Source organism: Melanerpes formicivorus, unplaced genomic scaffold, assembly GCF_026170545.1.
Source record: "Melanerpes formicivorus ecotype bairdi unplaced genomic scaffold, bMelFor1.0.p_v2 SCAF_6, whole genome shotgun sequence".
Taxonomy (NCBI): domain Eukaryota; kingdom Metazoa; phylum Chordata; class Aves; order Piciformes; family Picidae; genus Melanerpes; species Melanerpes formicivorus.
Window position 1 is genome coordinate 25,562,277 of NW_027142358.1, and position 19,664 is coordinate 25,581,940.

At 43.8% G+C, this 19,664-nt stretch overlaps 1 protein-coding gene across 2 annotated transcripts in view; it reads left to right on the forward strand.

The window, feature by feature from the left end:
- The window catches only part of LHPP (phospholysine phosphohistidine inorganic pyrophosphate phosphatase), a 106,913-nt gene that overhangs the window by 10,130 nt on the left and 77,119 nt on the right, over positions 1–19,664 (forward strand). For both annotated transcript variants that reach the window (XM_068140174.1, XM_068140176.1), the window contains exons 2-5: positions 4,817–5,004; positions 5,736–5,889; positions 8,444–8,507; positions 10,579–10,671. In XM_068140174.1, the coding sequence (XP_067996275.1) occupies positions 4,817–5,004; positions 5,736–5,889; positions 8,444–8,507; positions 10,579–10,671 (499 nt within the window). The remainder of the gene's footprint in view (positions 1–4,816; positions 5,005–5,735; positions 5,890–8,443; positions 8,508–10,578; positions 10,672–19,664) is intronic.

The window sequence follows — 19,664 nt, forward strand, 5'->3', positions numbered from 1 at the left end:
TGTTCCCACACACAGGTGAAGTCCAGTTTCCCCCATTGCTGCTCATGGGCATTAGGAGTGGTGTGAGCAGTTGTGTTGGAAATGGAGCAGATTTACCTGATGCAGGTGAGCCAGCTGATGTCCCCAGGCAGGGAGTGAGAGATGTCCTCAGGATGTCTGCAATTCTCTGGAGCATGCAGAGTCCCTGCAACACAGTGCTGCCTGTCTTTTTGCTTGGCTTCTGCTGTAATCAGGATTGATTTCTGGTGCTTCTGGAGTTGGAGTGGGATCTTTATCACAGCCAGGTTGTATGGAAGTCAGCTGAAGCTCTGATTGGCTCTCCTGGGTGTGCCTGCACTTCTGTAACACAGGTGCTGATAAATCTGTAATACACTGGAGATCTTGGTAAAATCTGTATTGTGTATTTTATCTGCTGTAGCCTCTTTCTTCTGTATTTGCTGCAGGTATCTAATCCCTTGCTCTTTATCTTGTAAGACATCACATTACAGATTTTGTGCTTTATTCTTCTAACATCCCCATGCTTTCCAGCACTAGAAATTGCTCTAACTTGCTCTGTATGTACTAAAAATGTGAGCACTGGTGGCTGGATCAGCTCAGCAGTTAAGGTCTCCCAGTAATCTGGTCAGTTTAGCAGCAGTGGCTCCAGTACAGGATTGACTTGCTGTGCAAATCATCTTGCCTCTGTTAGAGACCTTTAAGGTTTGTCTTAGTTCCTTCTGGTGCAAAATCTGACCATGAAAACTGAAGAGGAGTTTTGCTGTAAACACAAGCAGAGAGAGGATTTCTCTCATGTTGTTAAAATCTCTCTCTAATTATTTATGCTCTAATAGTTGTTTGCTGATGCGTGCTAGCCTTCAGGCTCTGTTTACCATCCCTGTGCTGAGCATCAAGAGATAGATTCATCCCAATATGTGTACAGTCATGCAGCTGTATCATAGTATCATAGTATCAGTCAGGGTTGGAAGGGACCACAAGGATCATCTAGTTCTGACCTCCCTGCCATGGGCAGGGACACCCCACACTAGATCAGGCTGGACAGAGCCTCAGCCAGCCTGCTCTTAAACACCTCCAGGGACGGGGCCTCAACCACCTCCCTGGACAACCCATTCCAGGGTTTCACCACTCTCATGGTGAAGAACCTCCTCCTCACATCTAGCCTCAATCTCCCCACCTCCAGCTTCATTCCATTCCCCCTAGTCCTATCACTACCTGAGACCCTGAGAAGTCCTTCCCCAGCCTTCCTGTAGGCCCCTTTCAGATACTGGAAGGCCACAATTAGGTCACCTCGGAGCCTTCTCTTCTGCAGACTGAACAGCCCCAACTCCCTCAGTCTGTCCCCATAGGAGAGGTGCTCCAGCCCTTTGATCATCCTCGTGGCCCTTCTCTGGACACGTTCCAGCACCTCCATATCCTTCCATCATCCAAGGATTTGGCAGAACACTAGCAGAGGGTCTCTCTAGAGGTGCTGATGCTGAAGGAAGAGGTGTCTTTTCCTTGAAAGAGTGTTTTGGAAGAAATAAGTCTTCTCTGGAGTTCTTGATATATTTTTTGTTTTAATGTTCTGGGACATTCTTGAAGGTCCTTTTCATGTTTCATCAGAGGACTCTCATTTTCTGACCAGCTTGGCCTAACTCTTTGTAGACTTCACTTGTTCCTAAGCATTTCTCTGGGGAAATGGAGGCTGAGGGGAGATGTTTTTGTCTCCACAACTACCTGAAACAAGGTTGTAATGAGGTGGGTATTGGTCTTTTCTTCCTAGTAACAAGTGATAGGACAACATGAAGTGGCCTCAAGTTGCTCAAGGGCATGCTTAGGTTGGATATTAGAAGAAAATTCTTCACTGAAAGGGTTCTCAAACACTGGAACAGGCTTCCCATGGAGGTGTTTGAATCCCCATCCCTGGAGGTGTTTAAAAGACACAGAGATGTGGTGCTGTGGGAGGTGTTTAACACCAGCCTTGGTAGATAGATAATGATTGACTTGATGGTCTCTTCCAACCAAAATGATTCTGTGATTCCATGATTTAATGAGCTCCTGTGTTGAGGTGGTAACTGTTGGTGGCCATGAAGGCGTGAAGCAGTCCAGGATGTGTGCAGACAGCTTCTGCTTTGGTCAAGCCAGAATGTAACTCTGTTTTTCATCTAAAATTCTGAGAAAGAAGTTAATTTTTCAGTACAGGAAAACAGTCTCGCACTAGACTGCTCATTTGTCTGCACAGTTTGGTGTTTGGTGTTGTTCTTGGATGCATTTCATTGACCTTTAGGAACAGGAAGAATGGGGTCTTATTCAACAAATGTCTGCTTCCAGGACTTGTGAATCACAGGCTTTTCTTCTTAAGGGTGTGCAGCTAGGCTTTGCATTTAGAATAGGATTTCTTCAACCGTGGCACACTGTGTTACAATTTGTTACATCTCCAAGATGCTGCTTTGCTTTTCAACTACAACTAAACCCATGCTTTGAATAACAGATGTGGAATACTGTCATCCCACTGTGACACCAATTGTTCATTGTTCTGAGAAGGTCACATCATAATTCATTAACAATAATTATTCCCTGGGTACACCCTGCACTTCTTCACTCAATTGCTTCATTAACTTGTGAGTGAATCTCACATTGGCTGCTCCAATCAATGAAGATATATTTATAATGTACAAGTGGATGCTATTAGTTACAATATATTAACTGCCTAATTTAAAAGAGAAAAGCTATCTTTATGAAGGGCAATTAACCACTAAGTGTAATTGATAATTCACATACCTATGATTAGGAAAGACAAATAATAAGAAAGAAATGAATCACCTGTGTTATTGAAGAAGACACTGGCATGCAGCTTTAGCAAGCAGAAGGGGCTCTCTGGGCCAGGACTGGATTTCTAAGAACCCTTTGGTGGAAAGTTTGTCATCAGCTACAACACCTGGAGGTGGTTTTGGTGTTTGCACCCAACTGATTGGGATAATTTTCCTTAGAAAAGGAAGCCGTCTTGTTTTGTTATCTTGAGAATCAGTGTAGGGGTTTTCACAGAATCATGGAATGATAGGGATTGGAAGGGACCTCTGGAGATCATCTGGTCCAACCCCCTCCTAAAGCAGGATCACCTAGAGCAGGTTGCACAGGATGGTGTCCAGGTGGGTTTTGGATGATTCCAGAGACTACACCACCTTTCTGGGCAGCCTGCTCCAGTTCTCTGCCACCCTCAACATAAAGAAGTTCCTCCTCATGTTTGGATGGAATTTCCTATGTTCAGATCTGTGCCCATTACCTCTTATTCTGTCTCTGGGCAACACTGAACAAAGACTTGCCCCATCTTCCTGACATACACCCTTTAAATATTTGTAAGCATTTATAATATCCTCCCTCAGTCTTCTCCAGACTAAAAAGCACCAAGTCCCTCAGTCCTTCTTCATAAGAGAGATGTTCCAGTCCTCTGATCATCTCCATTCCCCTTTGCTGCACCCTCTCAAGCAGTCCCCGGTCCTTCCTGAACAGGCAAGCCCAGAACTGGACGTAGTACTTGAGGTGAGGCCTTACCAGGGCAGAGCGGAGGGGAGGAGAACCTCCCTCAGCCTTCTTGCCCCTCTGTTTTTGATGCATCTCAGGATGACATTGGTCTTCTTGACCACAAGAAAGTGTTGCTGGCTCATGTTATCCTGCACCAGGACTTCAGGCCTTTTTCCTCAGAACTTTTTTCCAGCAGGTCAGCCTCCCACCTTTCCTAATGGAAAAGTCCTTTTTCATCCCAACACGAAGAAAAGTAATAATGTTTTAATATGAATTTATTAACTTAGCCCCAAACTTACCTAGGTATCCAAATCTTAGGTCCTCAAAGATAATTCTGTTCAAATTTACACTAAAACTGACCACAATTAAGCTTTTTATATATTTGAGGAGCTAAGTGGCATTCCTTTTGGCAAATATATTTATAAAAATAGTGATACATTTTTGATGCTTCTGCTTTTCCATGGCAACTTTGAGACACGTTGGTTCTCCAAATAGTTGATAACTCATCTCTGCAGACAAGGCCTTTTGGTGACGTCTCCAGGAGGTCAACAAGTTACTCAGAGGCAGAGGGCTTGCATAAGATCTCAGAATGTTGATCCACAGGAACCACATCCTTGGCTCTGGGCACTTGGGGCCATGTTTTCATTGCTAGAGAAGCCATTTACCTGTAAACTTTTATCAATGTTTGTACTTGAAGTTGAAGAGCCCTATTTCTCAGAATTACCCACCAAGTAACAGCAGAGGTGTTCAATGAGAGATGAAGTGATAAATGTAGCTGAAGCCACCCCATTGTTGGTATAAGCATCAGTGCAACTAGATGGCTTCTTGCCTGGAGCCTGCAGAAGTGTAAAACCTTGCTGGTACTTCCAGCAGATCACTGCAGCAGGTGATCCATAAGTGGAAGGGGCAAAATCCAGGTTAACATGCTAATAGCCAGTGGTGTCACAGCAGCTGCTCTACTCATGGCTGTGCAGTGCCGTCAGGTCCTATGAGTCTACATCCCTGGACCCATTTGAAGCAAAGGAAATGGATCTGAGGTTTTTTGATGTGTGTGCCTGACAGACACTGGTATCCTGGGGCTGGTGGACGTCACCTCTGCTGCCGTGGTCACCTTACCATGCTGTAGCAAGGGCCCTGCACATGAAAACTGCATCTGTGGTGCCCATAATCAATATTTAGTGTGTCTTGGTCACAGTGAAGGATGCTGATCCTGTTCTGGCATTTCCTCTTTACATTTTTTCTTGTAAGTATCCAAGTTGGGAGTGGGACAGCAAAGCTGATACTCTGCTCCTTTTCCCTGTCTGGTTTTACTCAACAGGATCAAAGCGTCTGGGCTGAAGCTGCGGTTCTGCACTAATGAAACCCAAGCAACCCGGGAGAAGTTTGTGAAGAAGCTGCAGGGCATGGGCTTTGACATCTCCGTGGCTGAAGTCACCGCCCCAGCACCAGCAGCCTGCCACATTTTGAAGGAGCGTGGCCTGAGGCCGCACTTGCTCGTGCACGACGGTGGGACAACGCTGCAGCAGATGCTGGGACATGTAGGGGGACAACCCAGAGAGATGTAGGCATTTGTGACAGAGCAGTGAATTCCCATAAGTCGTGTGAGGAAGAGCTCCCAACTGTTGTTTTCCTACAGGGAAAGCTTTTTCTTTAGTCATGAGACTGTGGAGTATACCTGTGGACTGGTCTCAGTGAGATCTCCATGATAGCAGTGGCACAGTGAAAGCACAGAGTTGTTCTGGGGGTCAGCAAGTACACAGAAGAGCCTGCTGCTTAATCACAGGTACTAGGAGTTAGGTGAGGTGCTGTGCAGGACACTACATTGTCTTTTCTTTATCATGACAAAGTTCAAAGTGTTTTCTTCTGTAGAGTTTGGGTATGGAGAAAGGAGGTTGCCCTTACTGTTATGCATTCTTATTCAGCTGCTCAGGAGTTTGCCTGTGTGCTTGGGTATGATGAGCCACTGAGACATGGGTGGCAAGAGCTAAGGCAAGGATAAGAAGTGGTTTGGTTTGCTCTTTGTTGTAAGGCAAATGAATAACAGGATATGAGCAGGAGTAGAGGGGTCTGAAGAAGTAGAAGGGGACTTGATTGAGACATGAATTTATTACTTTTATTTTCATGTGTTGGGGAATGAATGAAAGGAAGCACAAATCTGGGGCAAACCCATCAGTTCCAATAGGATCTGAAATGATAAAGGATTTATGAATTTATTTACATTTTTCCTCCTTCTGTAGATCTTGTCCCTGAATTTGCAGAGATCGATAAAGCAAACCCAAACTGTGTGGTTATTGGAGATGCAGCAGAAAACTTCACCTATGCAAACCTTAATGAAGCTTTCAGAGTTCTGATTGGGATGGAGAAGCCTGTTTTGCTCTCCCTTGGAAGAGGGTGAGTTAAGCACTGTTTGTTTCTTCCTCTAGTCTCTAGTCTATTTTTTTAATTTCCTCCAGTGTCTTTGTACTTAATGGAGGCCAGATACTGGTGTGAGCATTCACAGCACCAGTGTTTAGGCAGTTAATCTGTGTGTCTGAACAGTGAGGCTCAGCTGTCAATGAAGAGTCCTCAATGGGTAATTCAGTCACCTAACTTGACTTTCTGTCCTCAGTCACTTACTTGCAGCAGCTTTTAGAGAACTCAATGATGCTATGATATATCAGCACAGCAAATGGCACCCTCCAGCCCTTCAAAGTCAATGTTCAAGAGTAAGCTAGACTTTGAAATAATCCATGTGTTTGCAGGTGGCAGTGGGAGGGTTAAATAGCTGTAGTTTTATAAACTAAGAGGAAAAGGACTTCTGCTGCTTTTAGAGCAAGTCTGAGAGCTTCTCAAAAAACTTGCAGAAATCATGGAGAGTTTGGATTTTGATGTATGCAACCTCCAAGTGAGTGAGTATTGTGAGAAGCCAGTGGGATTATAGACACTTAACCCCTGCAAATTCTCAGAGATGAGAACTATTGCCTTACCTGCTGCCTGTAGCTGCATGTTCCTGTCTGAACTGAAACAAAGCAAAAAATCCAACAGGCCATGTTTAGATAAAGGGCTATTGGTTTGGATATGTTATGCAGTTTGATCTTCCAGCATCCTGAAATTACTAATGGTGAGGAAGATCAAGTGGTCTAGATGTTTTTTGTTCCAACCATCAGTCAGACAGGCTTCTTCCAGGTTTGAATTCTGTCCCCTGGATTCAGATTGGGATTGAAGGCAGAACAGACATAGTCCTTGGACACTGGTCGTTGAAGAAAAAGCTTGACCCTGGTGATCCTTCAGCTTTATCTTGAAGATGATGTCCATAGGAAGGAATTCCTTGTTGCTCAGTTTAGGGTCACCTGTCCTGTCTGCTTCTCCCTGCGCGTCCGCCTCTTACTTACTGCACCCCAGCGTGGCACACAAGATTTAGCAGTGCTCTTGGCCTGCACCCCGATCCTTGGCAGTAACTCTGACCATCAGTGCTCTCACTGCTAGAAGCAGCCACTGGTTGTGCAGACATGCACTGAACTTCAGGAGGAGCTGTCGCTGAGCAGGGACTGATCTGAGAAGTCAAATCACTGAACAGAATTAGTTCTGGCTAGCTCAAACCATGGCATTAGTAATAAAATATTTACTTATTTGGTCATTCATTGATGTAGCTCTGAAACAGACCTGTTACTTTTCTTTTAATGTTATTTTTCATTAAAAATACAGGGCTTTGGGATATTCTAAGATCAATTTTCACCATGAGCCTGTTTCTTTCAACTGATTAATCATTTAGGTAACATGAACATGAGTTCTGAACAAGTTGTCCTGGTAGGTAACTTCTCTGACTCAAGGAAGGGAGATTATAAATGGGATGGCTAGTTTCCCTCACTCATGGATGCAAAGGGCCATATACAAAAACCAGGCACAAGTCAGCTTCATTTTGAACGTTTGGAGTTACTGTAACTGGGTGGACCTCAGCAAGGGATGGTCCCTTCCAACCTCTCAACATTCTGTGTACAAGGGGTCTGCCTTGGGCAAGTGGGTTGATTTTGCTTGAAGTTTTAGTTCATTCCATGGAAAACAAAAGTGTCAGAGTCACTGAGGCAGAATGCCCTCCTCCTGAAAATGGAGTGATTTACATTTAGCATCTGTTTTGGGCTGAGAGCTGGAATTGGCTTTGTAATTTCTTCTGTCATGCCACTGTCAGAAAATTAAGCTGTTTACGCTAGACTATAGAAGGTTAATGGCTGTTCTGGCAAAGGTCAAGTGGTCATTTTAAAGGGAGCCTGTGCTGAATAATCAAAAATGGCAGAAGGATAAGGCATAAAATCTTACCTGTCTGCTCATCCTACCTTTTTTATCCTGTCACACAGAAACCAGCATTTGCTTTAATCAGGAGAGCTTGGAAAACCTGCATTAATTGCAGAAAACCACCATAAAGATGCTAACTCCTTTTATAAGCTTCATGGCTGTAGAAAAGTTTTTAGAAGGACCAAAATTTAGTATTCAGGGCTTACGTAGTTTATGGTAAACAGTGCTCTGGCTTTCCTCATGTGGGAGGCTGGTGACAAGCAATGATGGTTAGGTGTTTGAGATACCCTTCCAGATATACTCATTGTATGTCTGCCAAGAGGTCCATCATTGATTAAAGGAAGAGAGATGCAGTCCTTTAGAGCAGCTAGTACTCTGTGCAATAAAATACAGGCCAAGTTCATCCTTGATATAAGCTATCTGAAATCCCTTTGAACCTATGGAGTTGTCCCAGCTGCCAGATGGGCATCTGGTGTGAGATCTTTTCTCCAGGGTTGCACAGCACTGAGCCTGTCCTTTACTTAATTCCTGGTGTTAAATTAAGGCCCTGGAGTTTCTGATGACTTGACTTTCTGTTGTAGCCATATGGACATCTGTACAGGCACAGAAATAATAAAATGTGGTTTCTTTGTATTTAACTGCCATTTCATTGGAACTTTATCACTTTCATTTCCAGACGCTACTATAAGGAAACCGATGGTCTGAAACTTGATGTTGGAGCATATATGAAGGCATTAGAGGTATTTTATAGCTTGCATTATGCTTACTCGCTCTGTACACCTTGTTAAAAGAGTAGCTGGTATAAATATGGGTCATCTTCTCTAATTAACTCACCTTGGTGGAGGAAGTTTCCACAGATTGAAACTCATTTGCTGCATTCTAGAGATGGGTGGATTAATCTGTTTTCTGTCTTTGTTCTTGATTTGTAATTTTATTGAAGATGTGAACCTTTACCATTGTGGTACCTTTATTGGAAGTGAGGCCCCCAGAAGAAGTCAGAAAAGAAAAAGATGGAATGTTACCTGCAGGATACCAAAGGAAGAACGAAGGCCCGGTTTATGTTTTGTGTATCGTTGTTAACACAGCCCTTGCCCTTAACAGTGTACTGCATAAGGCCTTTATTCTGCAAGACACTTGAGATGAAGTTCAATAAGAGCAAGTGCAGGGTCCTGCATCTGGGTCGAGGCAATCCCAGGCACAAATACAGGCTGGGCAGTGACTGGCTGGAAAGCAGCCCTGAGGAGAGAGACTTGGGGGTGCTGGTGGACAAGAAGCTCAACATGAGCTCTCAATGTGCTCTTGCAGCCTGCAAAGCCAATCAGATCCTGGGCTGCATCAGGAGAAGTGTGGCCAGCAGGTCGAGGGAGGTGATCCTCCCCCTCTACTCAGCCCTGGTGAGACCCTACCTGGAGTACTGTGTCCAGTACTGGCGCCCCTATTACAAGAGGCATGTGGAGGTGCTGGAACGTGTCCAGAGAAGGGCCACAAGGATGATCAGAGGGCTGGAGCACCTCTCCTATGAGGACAGACTGAAGGAGTTGGGGCTGTTCAGTCTGCAGAAGAGAAGGCTCCAAGGTGACCTAGTTGTGGCCTTCCAGTATCTGAAGGGGGCCTACAGGAAGGCTGGGGAAGGACTTCTCAGGATCTCAGGTAGTGATAGGACTAGGGCGAATGGAATGAAGCTGAAGGTGGGGAGATTGAGGCTAGATGTGAGGAGGAGGTTCTTCACCATGAGAGTGGTGATAACCCTGGAATGGATTGTCCAGGGGGGTGATCGAGGCCCTGTCCCTGGGGGTGTTTAAGAGCAGGCTGGCTGAGGCTCTGTCCAGCCTGATCTAGTGTGGGGTGTCCCTGCCCATGGCAGCGGGGTTGGAACTAGATGATCCTTGTGGTCCCTTCCAACCCTGAATGATACTATGATACTATGATAGCTCCATGCAGAACTAGAACCCAATAGATAAGCCAACCTAAGGGTGCGAGAAGGAGAGAATCATTATGCTCCATTTTATAGGCTTGCAGAGATTAAAAAATAAGCACAAGGTGAATGCAGAGATTAAGGTAGAGGAGTGTACAAACATGGAAGACAGTGGTTGTGATGTACACTTCACAGAATCACAGACTGGAAGAGACCTCAAAGATCATCCAGTCTAACCCTTGACCCAGCACTGAAGGGTCAACACTAAATCATGTCCCTGAGTGCCAGGTCCAGGTCCACAAGCTGCTTAAATATATTTTTTTTTCCCTTTCTTTCTTTTTTTTTTTTTTACCCTTGCAGCAAATTCATTTATATCCATATCCATTCAGACTAGGAACAAGCTAGAAAGACCTCATTTTTCCAAAATTTCCAGCACACCACTGATACTTGGTTTGAGGAGAATAAGAACTTTTCAGCTCAGACTGATCTCTTGGCTCATTAAAAGTATGCTGAATGGTTGAAGAAATCCTTTACACCTTCCAAGACCCTCCAGTACTTCTGATCATTTCATATAGAGGATATTTGCTATTTTAAGTGATGCTCTTACAAAAATGAGCAGTACTGGAACTGAGTGTGAAGAGTGCTCTCATGATAGAGGATGTAAAAGGTTTGCAACTTGAGATGTTTCAGGAAGACTGACTTTCCTGACAGAGAACATTTAACACTTTTGTTACCCAACTTTTCCAATATTCTCCTTCACCTGCTAATCCATTATGGTACTTAAGGGCAAAAGTCAATAATCACATACTTTTTATACAGGTGACTGGAGTTGTGGAGTTGAACAAATCCTTTTCTGATCTGCACTTCTTGTGTGTCTGTCTCTTCTTTTTTTCCAGTATGCTTGTGATGTTCAAGCTGAGGTAGTGGGAAAACCAGCAAAAAAGTTTTTTGAGTCAGCCTTAGCAGAAATGGGAGTTCCACCACATCAGGTAAGATTTCTGATGCTGTGACTGCTGGCTGTGCCATGTAGTTTCACTCCCTGCTGCATTTTCTTCTGATTTCTTGTCTTTCATGGAGAGTTACAAAAGAGTACGAGGGGAATGGGGCCAGGGGGCCATGGTAAACTTTGGGGGAATATAGAAGTATTTTTTCCCAAACCCAGAATGTTATACATGTGCAGAGAAATATTTATATTCAGGATCTTCCATGAATTAAACCAACAAACAAAAAGCAAATAAAACCTCCAAACAAACAAAAATAGAAAAAGAAAAAAAAGTTGATCAGAGGAAAGAAAACCTTAATGTTTGTCCATTCTATCAAATGATGTGAGGTAGACAAAGGAAGACTGAGAGCCAAGAGAGTAAATGCTATCTGTTGAATTTCTTCTGCCCTCTTGATACTTCCTACCCTCCTCAAAGATACAACATTATTTTCTCTGCTCTTTTGAGGGTTCTTCTTGACTGCCTGCCATTTACCTTCTCTGAGTCTATCTCTCCTTGCAGCACATTTATACCCTCCATGCCTCAACCAAATTTACTGTTCCATCCCTCCTTTCTCTACTGTGGTTTCTTCTACTTGTGTTGTGCTTTCTTACCTTCTTCCCAAAACATGTTGTTGAAACGAACATGCACTTCTGATCTGAAACTCCTTTCTTTGGAGGCTAGAGAGAACAGTACAAAAGAGGAAAAGTTAGATTTCCCAAGGAATCATGGAAGATGTGCCTCACAAGATGCAAGGTACCCCAGTGCTTCGCAGTCTGCTTGCCGACTGAAGGCTGCAGCGTAGTGAAATTGCAGCCAAAAAGTTACTTATTTCCTTTGGTGCAACACTGACTGGTTGGGTGCTGGTTGTGGGGTTTTTGGTGGTTTGTTTTGTTTTGTAAAAGGGAAAGGCAGAATTCGGGATAGTTGCTGATTTAGATGAATAGGAAGCACTGACTGACCCTAAAACTCCTCTGGTGTCCAGAGGCACTGAATGTGTGATGCTTCTTGCTTACTCAGTACATCCTATTTTTCCCCTCTCGTAGCTGTCCCCAGCTTTTCTTGATTGATTTGTCGTTATGTCACACAGGACATAAGGATGAGTATGAGATGACTCAGAGGCAGTAGTGAATTACAACGTAATAATTCCATCGGGAGGTTTAGGTGACATTATAAACAACAGGAGTGAAGTTTGGTGGCTTGTAGGTCCCTATAGCGTGGAGATGAAATTATGGCCCTGTAATTCAATACATGCTTGGGTTTTACTCTATTATAGAGTAGGGAGATGGAAAAGACCTAGCAGGCCATCTAATCCATCTCCTTCTCCATGCAGAAGTTTTCCTTGATCCACATTTATTAATGTTTTGTCCAAAGTAGTTTTTAGTGAGCCAAAGAACTGGGCATCTGTAAGCAGCCTTGGAACATCATTCACAGCTGAGTAGGTCTACAGAGCAAGCAGATTTCTCTCAGATTCATCAGGATGCTTCCCTTTTAAATACGTCTCTCTATTTCTAGTTTTAGTCCCGGTAACAACCAAAATAACTTCTTGCCTTCCTAGAAGTGTTCTCCCTCTCAGTACCTCCAGATTTGCTGTCATCACGGTAGTTGTCTCTTGTTAAAACTGTATGTTTCCCTTGCAATTTGGTCCCTCTGCATCCTAACCCACTGCAGTGCTCTTTCCTGTACTCCTTTCAGTTTGTTGCTATCTCCCCAGTAACATGATAGCTCAGTCTGGACATAATACCACAGGAACTGCCATGGCAGTTACTCAATCCATTCATCCAGCCAACAACCCCCAAAATCCATTTGAGAGACAAAGTGGCATTTGAAGAAAAATGTAGCTGGAAGAAAGAACAAAGGAAAAAAATCAAATCCACAGAGCTCAGCCTTTGGAGACTGTTTGTGTAAATCAGATGCATGAAGGGTTGTGTTTCCTTTCTACTTATATCAGAAACCATGGATGTGCAGGAGTAGGAGGGGAGAGGGAGTTGTTTGGGGGCTTTATCCTTGTGACTCTGCATAGTGGAGAATAGGTCATACTGGAGAGAGACTTCTCATAAGGGTGTCTAGCAACAGGACTAGGGGGAATGGTTTTAAGCTGAGGGAGAGCTGGTTTAGACTAGGACTCTGAAATAGGTTGCCCCAAGAGGTTGTGGATGCCCCCTTCCCTGGCGGTCAGATTGAACGAGGCCTTGGGCAACCAAGTCTAGTTGAGAGGTGTCCTTGCCTGTGGCATGGGGATTGGAGTAGATCTCTGAGGTCCCTTTCGACCTAGGCCGTTCTGTGATTGCTGTGTGATTCTCTGAGGTCCTGTGTGGAGTGGTTGGGGGAGCTGGGGGTGTTTAGTCTGGAGTAAAGGAGGCTCCCCAAGAGCAAGTTGTTGCAAGGTGGATGTCAATCTCTTCTCCTAATAAGAGATAGGAAAAGAGGAAATTACCTAATTGCACCAGGGGAGGTTTAGGTTGTATATTAGATCAAAATTCCTCACTGAAAGGGTTCTCAAACACTGGAACAGGCTGCTCAGGGAGGTGGTTGTATCCCCATCCCTGGAGGTGTTTAAAAGATGCCGAGATGTGATGCTGAGGGATATGGTTAAGCACCAGCTGTGGTGGAGTTAGGTAATGGTTGGACTTGATGATCTTAAAGGTCTTCTCCAACCAAAATGATGATTCCATGATTATATAGTCACATTGCTTCCCCTTTTCCATAGGCAAGACAGTGCTGTTGTCCTCGAATGTTATTTTGCCCAGCTTGCAATATACTGGGATGATGATAGCCCGTGGCACTGAGGGAGTGGATCATTACAGGGATGTGATAGTTCACCAGAACTCCTGTCTTGGAAACCTTGCCCCAGAAAACAAGTATGATTTAATGCATCACCAAGGTGGCAAAAATAGAGTGATCCTTGGTGAGTGGTTCCCATTGACTTCAAGAGGATTTGGTCTGTGTACAGAATAGCAGTAACGATCCCCAGCACAACTTAGATATTAATTCTCTGCTCTTTGCCCTGGTGCCACTGGTGACTAACTTGATATTTTACCAGATTTTTTTTTTCCAATATAGTTCCTAGTGTTAAATGGTTGTAGTAATATATCTAGTCTAAAGGTGGAACTTTTCCTTTCAGAGAGATTGAAGGTGAAGGGAGTATATGTCTGACCAAAGGGACACCACTGTATAAAGGTTGGGACTTGATGATCTTAAAGGTCTTTTCCAAGCGTAATGATTCTGTGGCTCTGTGCTAACACCAGTCTCTCCATGTTTCCATCTATGGAAAAAAACAATCCCTGCTAGTGGAATTAAAATGTGGATCGTGATGCACATGCATAGGAGGAACAAATTACTGCAGAACAAACTACCTTAATTCTGACATATTTTCCTAACTTTCCAGTGCTTGACCTTGCAACTTTAATGTTCTTTTGAGCAAGATTTGTAGGGTTTTTAGTCCTTCATACATAATAATGATGATAACTCAGCATGTGCAGTTCAATGAGTCCTTAGTCATGCACTGTGTGACGTTCTGATTTGTCTCCTGAGCGAGCTCTGCTTCTCTGCATTTCCAATGACATGATGAGGACTAGTTTTAATTGCTTTCACTTTTATAAAATGTTGGCCAATAATTTATTCTACCTGTGGAGTGCATTTAATCCATACCACTGTTAAACCATTTTAGATGGGCTGTGTTTTCTTTCACCTGACTTCTAATGAAAAATAGCATTTTAATAAAGCTGTCTCACCACAGCAATGCCAGGCAGTGGTGAACCTTAAATTTCTCAAGCTGCCTTAATCAATAAAGTTATCACCAGTCGTTTCCCTTGATAACTGCTTCTTACTGAGAGCCTGACTTTGCCTTCTGCTGCTGAGATGTTTTCAGCCTGCACTTAGAACAGGAGGAACTCCCTGAAGTCCAATTTTCAGTTTAACCTTTCCTCAATGGCCTAGAAATAACAGATTGCTGGTATTACTGTAATAGATTGGAAATTTAAACCTCTTAGAGGTAACCAGACCTATCTTATGATTCAGTAATATGACAAAGAATAACACATCTTAAAGGTTACTGAAATGTCTAATTTGTATGTTTTAAGGCTGCTGTAACAGTGGGTGATTTTTACAGCTTTACAATAAAACCTAAATAATGTTAAGGTTGCAGTAGTTTTATATAATCATAAAAAGTTCTCTCTGCAGCAAATTGTCCTGCTTTAATGAGACTTATGGCTGGTCATACTGGAGTGCATAAACTACTGGTAGTTAACCAATTCCCAATTCTGCCACCTGCAAGGCTCAGGTGGGAGTTAGTGGTGCGTGAGAGCAGAGGGAGGTCACCCCCAGGGTGGCACAGAGGGCCTGCCACTGTACCAGCATCCCCTCCCTGCTTGCTGATGACAATGAGGGAAGATTCTCTATCTCCAAAGTAAAGAGTGAAGTGGCCAAGTGAAGTTTCTAGTCCTGCTGAAAGCTTATTGAAACCTGGTCGGCCCTGCAGCCCTTGGAAGTCTGCCCTGGAAGTTTAATGTATTTCTTTCTTTCACCTGACTTCTTGTACAGCTTCCCCTATGTCAGGGGCCATATGTGATTCTCTTTATATGCTTAATGTTTGCACAGCAAGTAGTTCCAAAGTAAAAACATAATTAACAGTAATGCAAACTCATGAAGCCTAGGAGATTACCAGCTGGGACAGTAACAGTAGGGAGAAAAGTAAATGCATTGGATTTCTTAAGTGAAGGGTTTTAATCCATTAGTCAAGATGTGTGTAAGATTTATTTCCTTGGGTCCATGGCACACTGAACTTGATTAATGTTTTTAAGCCTATAGCAGAAATCTGTTTAAGCATAAATATGTTTGACTCTAGAAGCATTCACTGGGTTAAATATTCTTTCGCGGTTAATACACTGCCTTCTGTGCATCTCTCTATTTGCATCCTCCATAGACTTCTAACTCCGAAGTACCATACCTGAGCTTGTCCTAGTGAATGCTTGATTGCAACATGGGCATAGCTGGGTAACACAGAGCATTTTTATCTTTCTACCTCATGTATTTTCTTACTCTCTGATTCTTGCAGACAAAAAGTATGTAATGCTCCCACTTACCACCCTAACAACATCTCTGAAGGCTTGTTAGTGTTGACTGCTACTTCTTCCCCACCTCCACTCAGTTCTGGGTTTGTGGTCAGTAAGATTGCTGACCCTCTTGGTGATCTCTTTGCCACAGACAGTTGGCCAGTGGGGATTATGTTGTGCCTTCCTACCCCCAAATTCTTAGAGGTCATGTTCACCTCCATTATCACTGCCAATCTGGGTTGAGTGTGATGAGGACTCTTCAAGAGCAGTAGCTTCACACATGTGCTTTATTTACTGCATGCATACAGCCACACACCCCATTTCTCACTGTCTATATGGCTTAGGAAAATATAAATTACATTTATCTTGATTCTTTGATGATCTGTCTTAAAATCCAAGAGGCTGTCTCTCTGCATTTTTGCTCTGGTTTTCAGTAAATTTGTAGCCAATCTAAAAAACAAGGCAACTTCCACAGAATAGTTGAATGAATTAATGGTATGATCCCTGTGTAAAATGTGAACATGAACAAGGATCTTTTAATTCTTGCTTTCAGTGGGTATGTGACCTTTCAGTTTTATATCCTTCTCTCTCTTCTTACCATACTGCAGTCAGAGGGGAAGTTAAACCCAGGTTTGACAGGTAGAGGTTTTTTTTTTTATTTCCCTTGACAGTGCACCTCTTGACCTCTATCTTCTTGCCAATGATTTTTTAAATCCTAAATGATTTGGGAATAATTGCTCCTCCTTTAGTGATTATTGCCCTTCACCGATAGTAAATCTGTGAAATCCCCAGGGGCTGGAGTACATTTTTGTATGCGTATGCCACAAGCTGGCCTGGACAGGCATCGCTGCTCATCTGCAGCTGCACTTGCAGAGTTGCCAGGCATCTTGCAGGAAAACTTGCCTGGATGGGGTTTAATACAGCCCTGGCAAACAACTGAGTGCTTAGTGGGCTGCCCTGGTCTGCCCTTTTCCTTCTCAGAGGAAATTCATTTTTAGAGGTTTGAGAACTCAGGAATGAAGTTGTCTTTACTTCAGAAATGTTATCCTGAATGTCTGGGTTCTGACTGAGCAAGGGCATATAGGTGGCAGAGAGCAGATATGTTTCTTGTGGGACTGTTCCATGTCCCCCTTGGAGAGGTGTTGGGAGGAATTTTATAAGAGAAGTTTGTAAACTATTAAAGCCAGTGGTTAAGAATGGTTAAATATCTCAAAGCAGCCTGGTTCGAAATTGGTAATAGTGGTTGGCTGACAGCTATGCATTCTTTGGAGCTCTTCATGTAACAGTGGGCTTAATTTGTTTTCCTCGTCTGTGTATACATGCTCTATTTGCTAATGACTTAAAATTATCCCACCATTTTCTCTCCACTTCATGCTGGATTGCTCATTTGGAGCTGAGGCAGAGTGGATAAGGAAATGGTCCAGTAATGAAAGGATGGGAAACCCTGAGCTCTCCATCTTCTGGTGGCTTTAAAGCAATTTGTGAGCAGAAGGTTGGAAAAACAGAGCTACCTGACCCAAAGCCTGCTGCGGTTTCTTCCTTATAGGCAAGTTTTCCCCAGCTCTTATCCCTTTGTCACAAGTCTTTATGTCTCTCTGCTCCTTAAAGGAGCTCTCAGATTCTAACTCCAGTGGTGACTCATCTAGGCAGAATGAAGCAAGGGCGGCCATGTATTTAAAAATAAACTTCACTGTGGTACCAGACCAATGAGCCTTGACTTGAGAGAGCATCTTGTTGCATCCCATCACCTGAGGGGTGATGGTCATCATGAACACTATTAGAAAACAACATGGGAGATGAGGTCATAGTGCCCCTGTACTCTGCTCTGGTTAGGCCGCACCTTGAGTACTGTGTCCAGTTCTGGGCCCCTCAGTTTAAGAAGGACATTGAAACACTTGAGCGTGTCCAGAGAAGGGCAACAAGGCTGGTGAGAGGCCTTGAACACAAGCCCTATGAGGAGAGGCTGAGGGAGCTGGGATTGTTTAGCCTGGAGAAGAGGAGGCTCAGGGGTGACCTCATTGCCCTCTACAACTACCTGAAGGGTGGTTGTAGCCAGGAAAGGGTTGGCCTCTTCTCCCAGGCAACCAGCACCACAACAAGGGGACACAGTCTCAAGCTGCGCCAGGGGAGGTTTAGGCTCGAGGTGAGGAGGAAGTTCTTCACCGAGCAAGTCATTCGGCATTGGAATGGGTTGCCCAGGGAGGTGGTTGAGTCATCGACCCTGGAGGCGTTCAAGGGGAGATTGGACGAGGCACTGGGTGCCATGGTCTAGTCATGGGGTCTGTGTTGATAGGCTGGACTCGATGATCCCCGAGGTCCTTTCCAACCTAAGTGATACTGTGATACTGTGACTGGGCTGGTAACTACTGTACAGAATCTTGCATGCTGCACCTCATGAGTTAGTTGAAAGAGGATTACTCAGGAGAGTGATTGTCCCCTTGTACTCAGCACTGGTAAGGTTGTACCTCAAATACTGTGTGCAGCTTTGAGCCCCTCACACCACAAAGGACGTTGAGGTGCTGAAGTGTGTCCTGAGAAGGTGAAGGGCCTAGAGCACATGTCTTAGGAGCTGCTGAAGGAACTGGGGTTGTTTAGCCTAGAGAAAAGAAGTCAGAGGGGGATGAGCTCTCTACAGCTCCATGAAAAGGAGATTGTAGTGAGATGGGAATTGGTCTCTTCTCCCAGGAGGAAATGGCCTCAAGTTGCACCAGGACTAGACATCAGGAAAAATTTCTTCCTGAAAGAGTTTTCAAACCCTGAAACAGGCTGCCCAGGGGAGTGGTAGAGGGATTTAAAAGCCATGTAGATATGGTGCTGAGGGACATGGTTTAGTGGTGACTTGACAGTATTGGGTTAAGAGTTTGATTTAATGAACTTAAAGGTCTTTTTCAACATAAACAATTATTTGGTCATCTGATTTAGTTTTTCTCAGCTGAAGCTGTTCCAGATACACACATTCATAGCTCAGTTTGATTCATGAATGCTCTTAGAAAATCTTCTGTGCAGCTGTGGCTTTAGGTATATCCTGAGATTTCCTTCACATGCTGTGTAACAAATAGGAAAAGATTCTGTTGTAATTAAGTGATTGATAAAAATAGTTCTGGAGCTTTGGTATTTTTAGACTTCTTCAATCTGTGTGATTTAGGCTGCTTTCAGAGTGGGAACTGAGCTGTGGGTGACACAGATGAACTGACTCTGGTATGATTGTGAGCTATGTGAAACAGAGATGCTTCCATGCTATGAAGGCAAGAAGAAGATTTTATATTGGGCAGTGCTGGTAACTGGAGTGACTCCTGCAACACAGACTTTTTGTATGTTTTTGACCTTAAAGCATCTGTATGAAAGGACTCATCACTCCTGAGATAGCTGCTTCTGGTGAAGTCAGTCTCTCCTTCTGCTGTGTGTGCCTCACTCCCATGACTGCTCTGTCCAGGGCCTATTTGCCAGTTCTTCACAGAGAGAACAATACTGGGCTGGCTTTCTGTGTGTGCCCAGCAGAGTCCCTCTTGGTGCTGCTCTCAATAACTCAGCCATCATCTGAGGCAGTCCCAGTCCCCTTACAAACATGCCTTTTAACCTCCAAAGTCCCATATGTGAGACAAGGACCTGTCATGAGAGACTCTAGGAAAAGCTTAAACCACACAAAATGTGAGGACAAGCTCTGCAGTAAGAAATGAAACAGTTTGTACCATGAGTTTGTTTGATATGCAGGGGTGAAAATAATCAAAAGTACTTGGAAGGGGGAGGAATTTCTAGAGCTATAAGGTGCCATTGGTGGGAAAGCCTGGAAGTTATGTTGATGAATGAGGAGGCTAAGTCAACAAGGTGAAGATCAAGTGGCTGAAGATACAACTAGTTCATATATTTTTAGATACAATTCAACGGTGATATGGAAGGTGCAAAAGCACACTTTAAAAACTAGATTATGTATTTTCAAGGCTGTTGTGT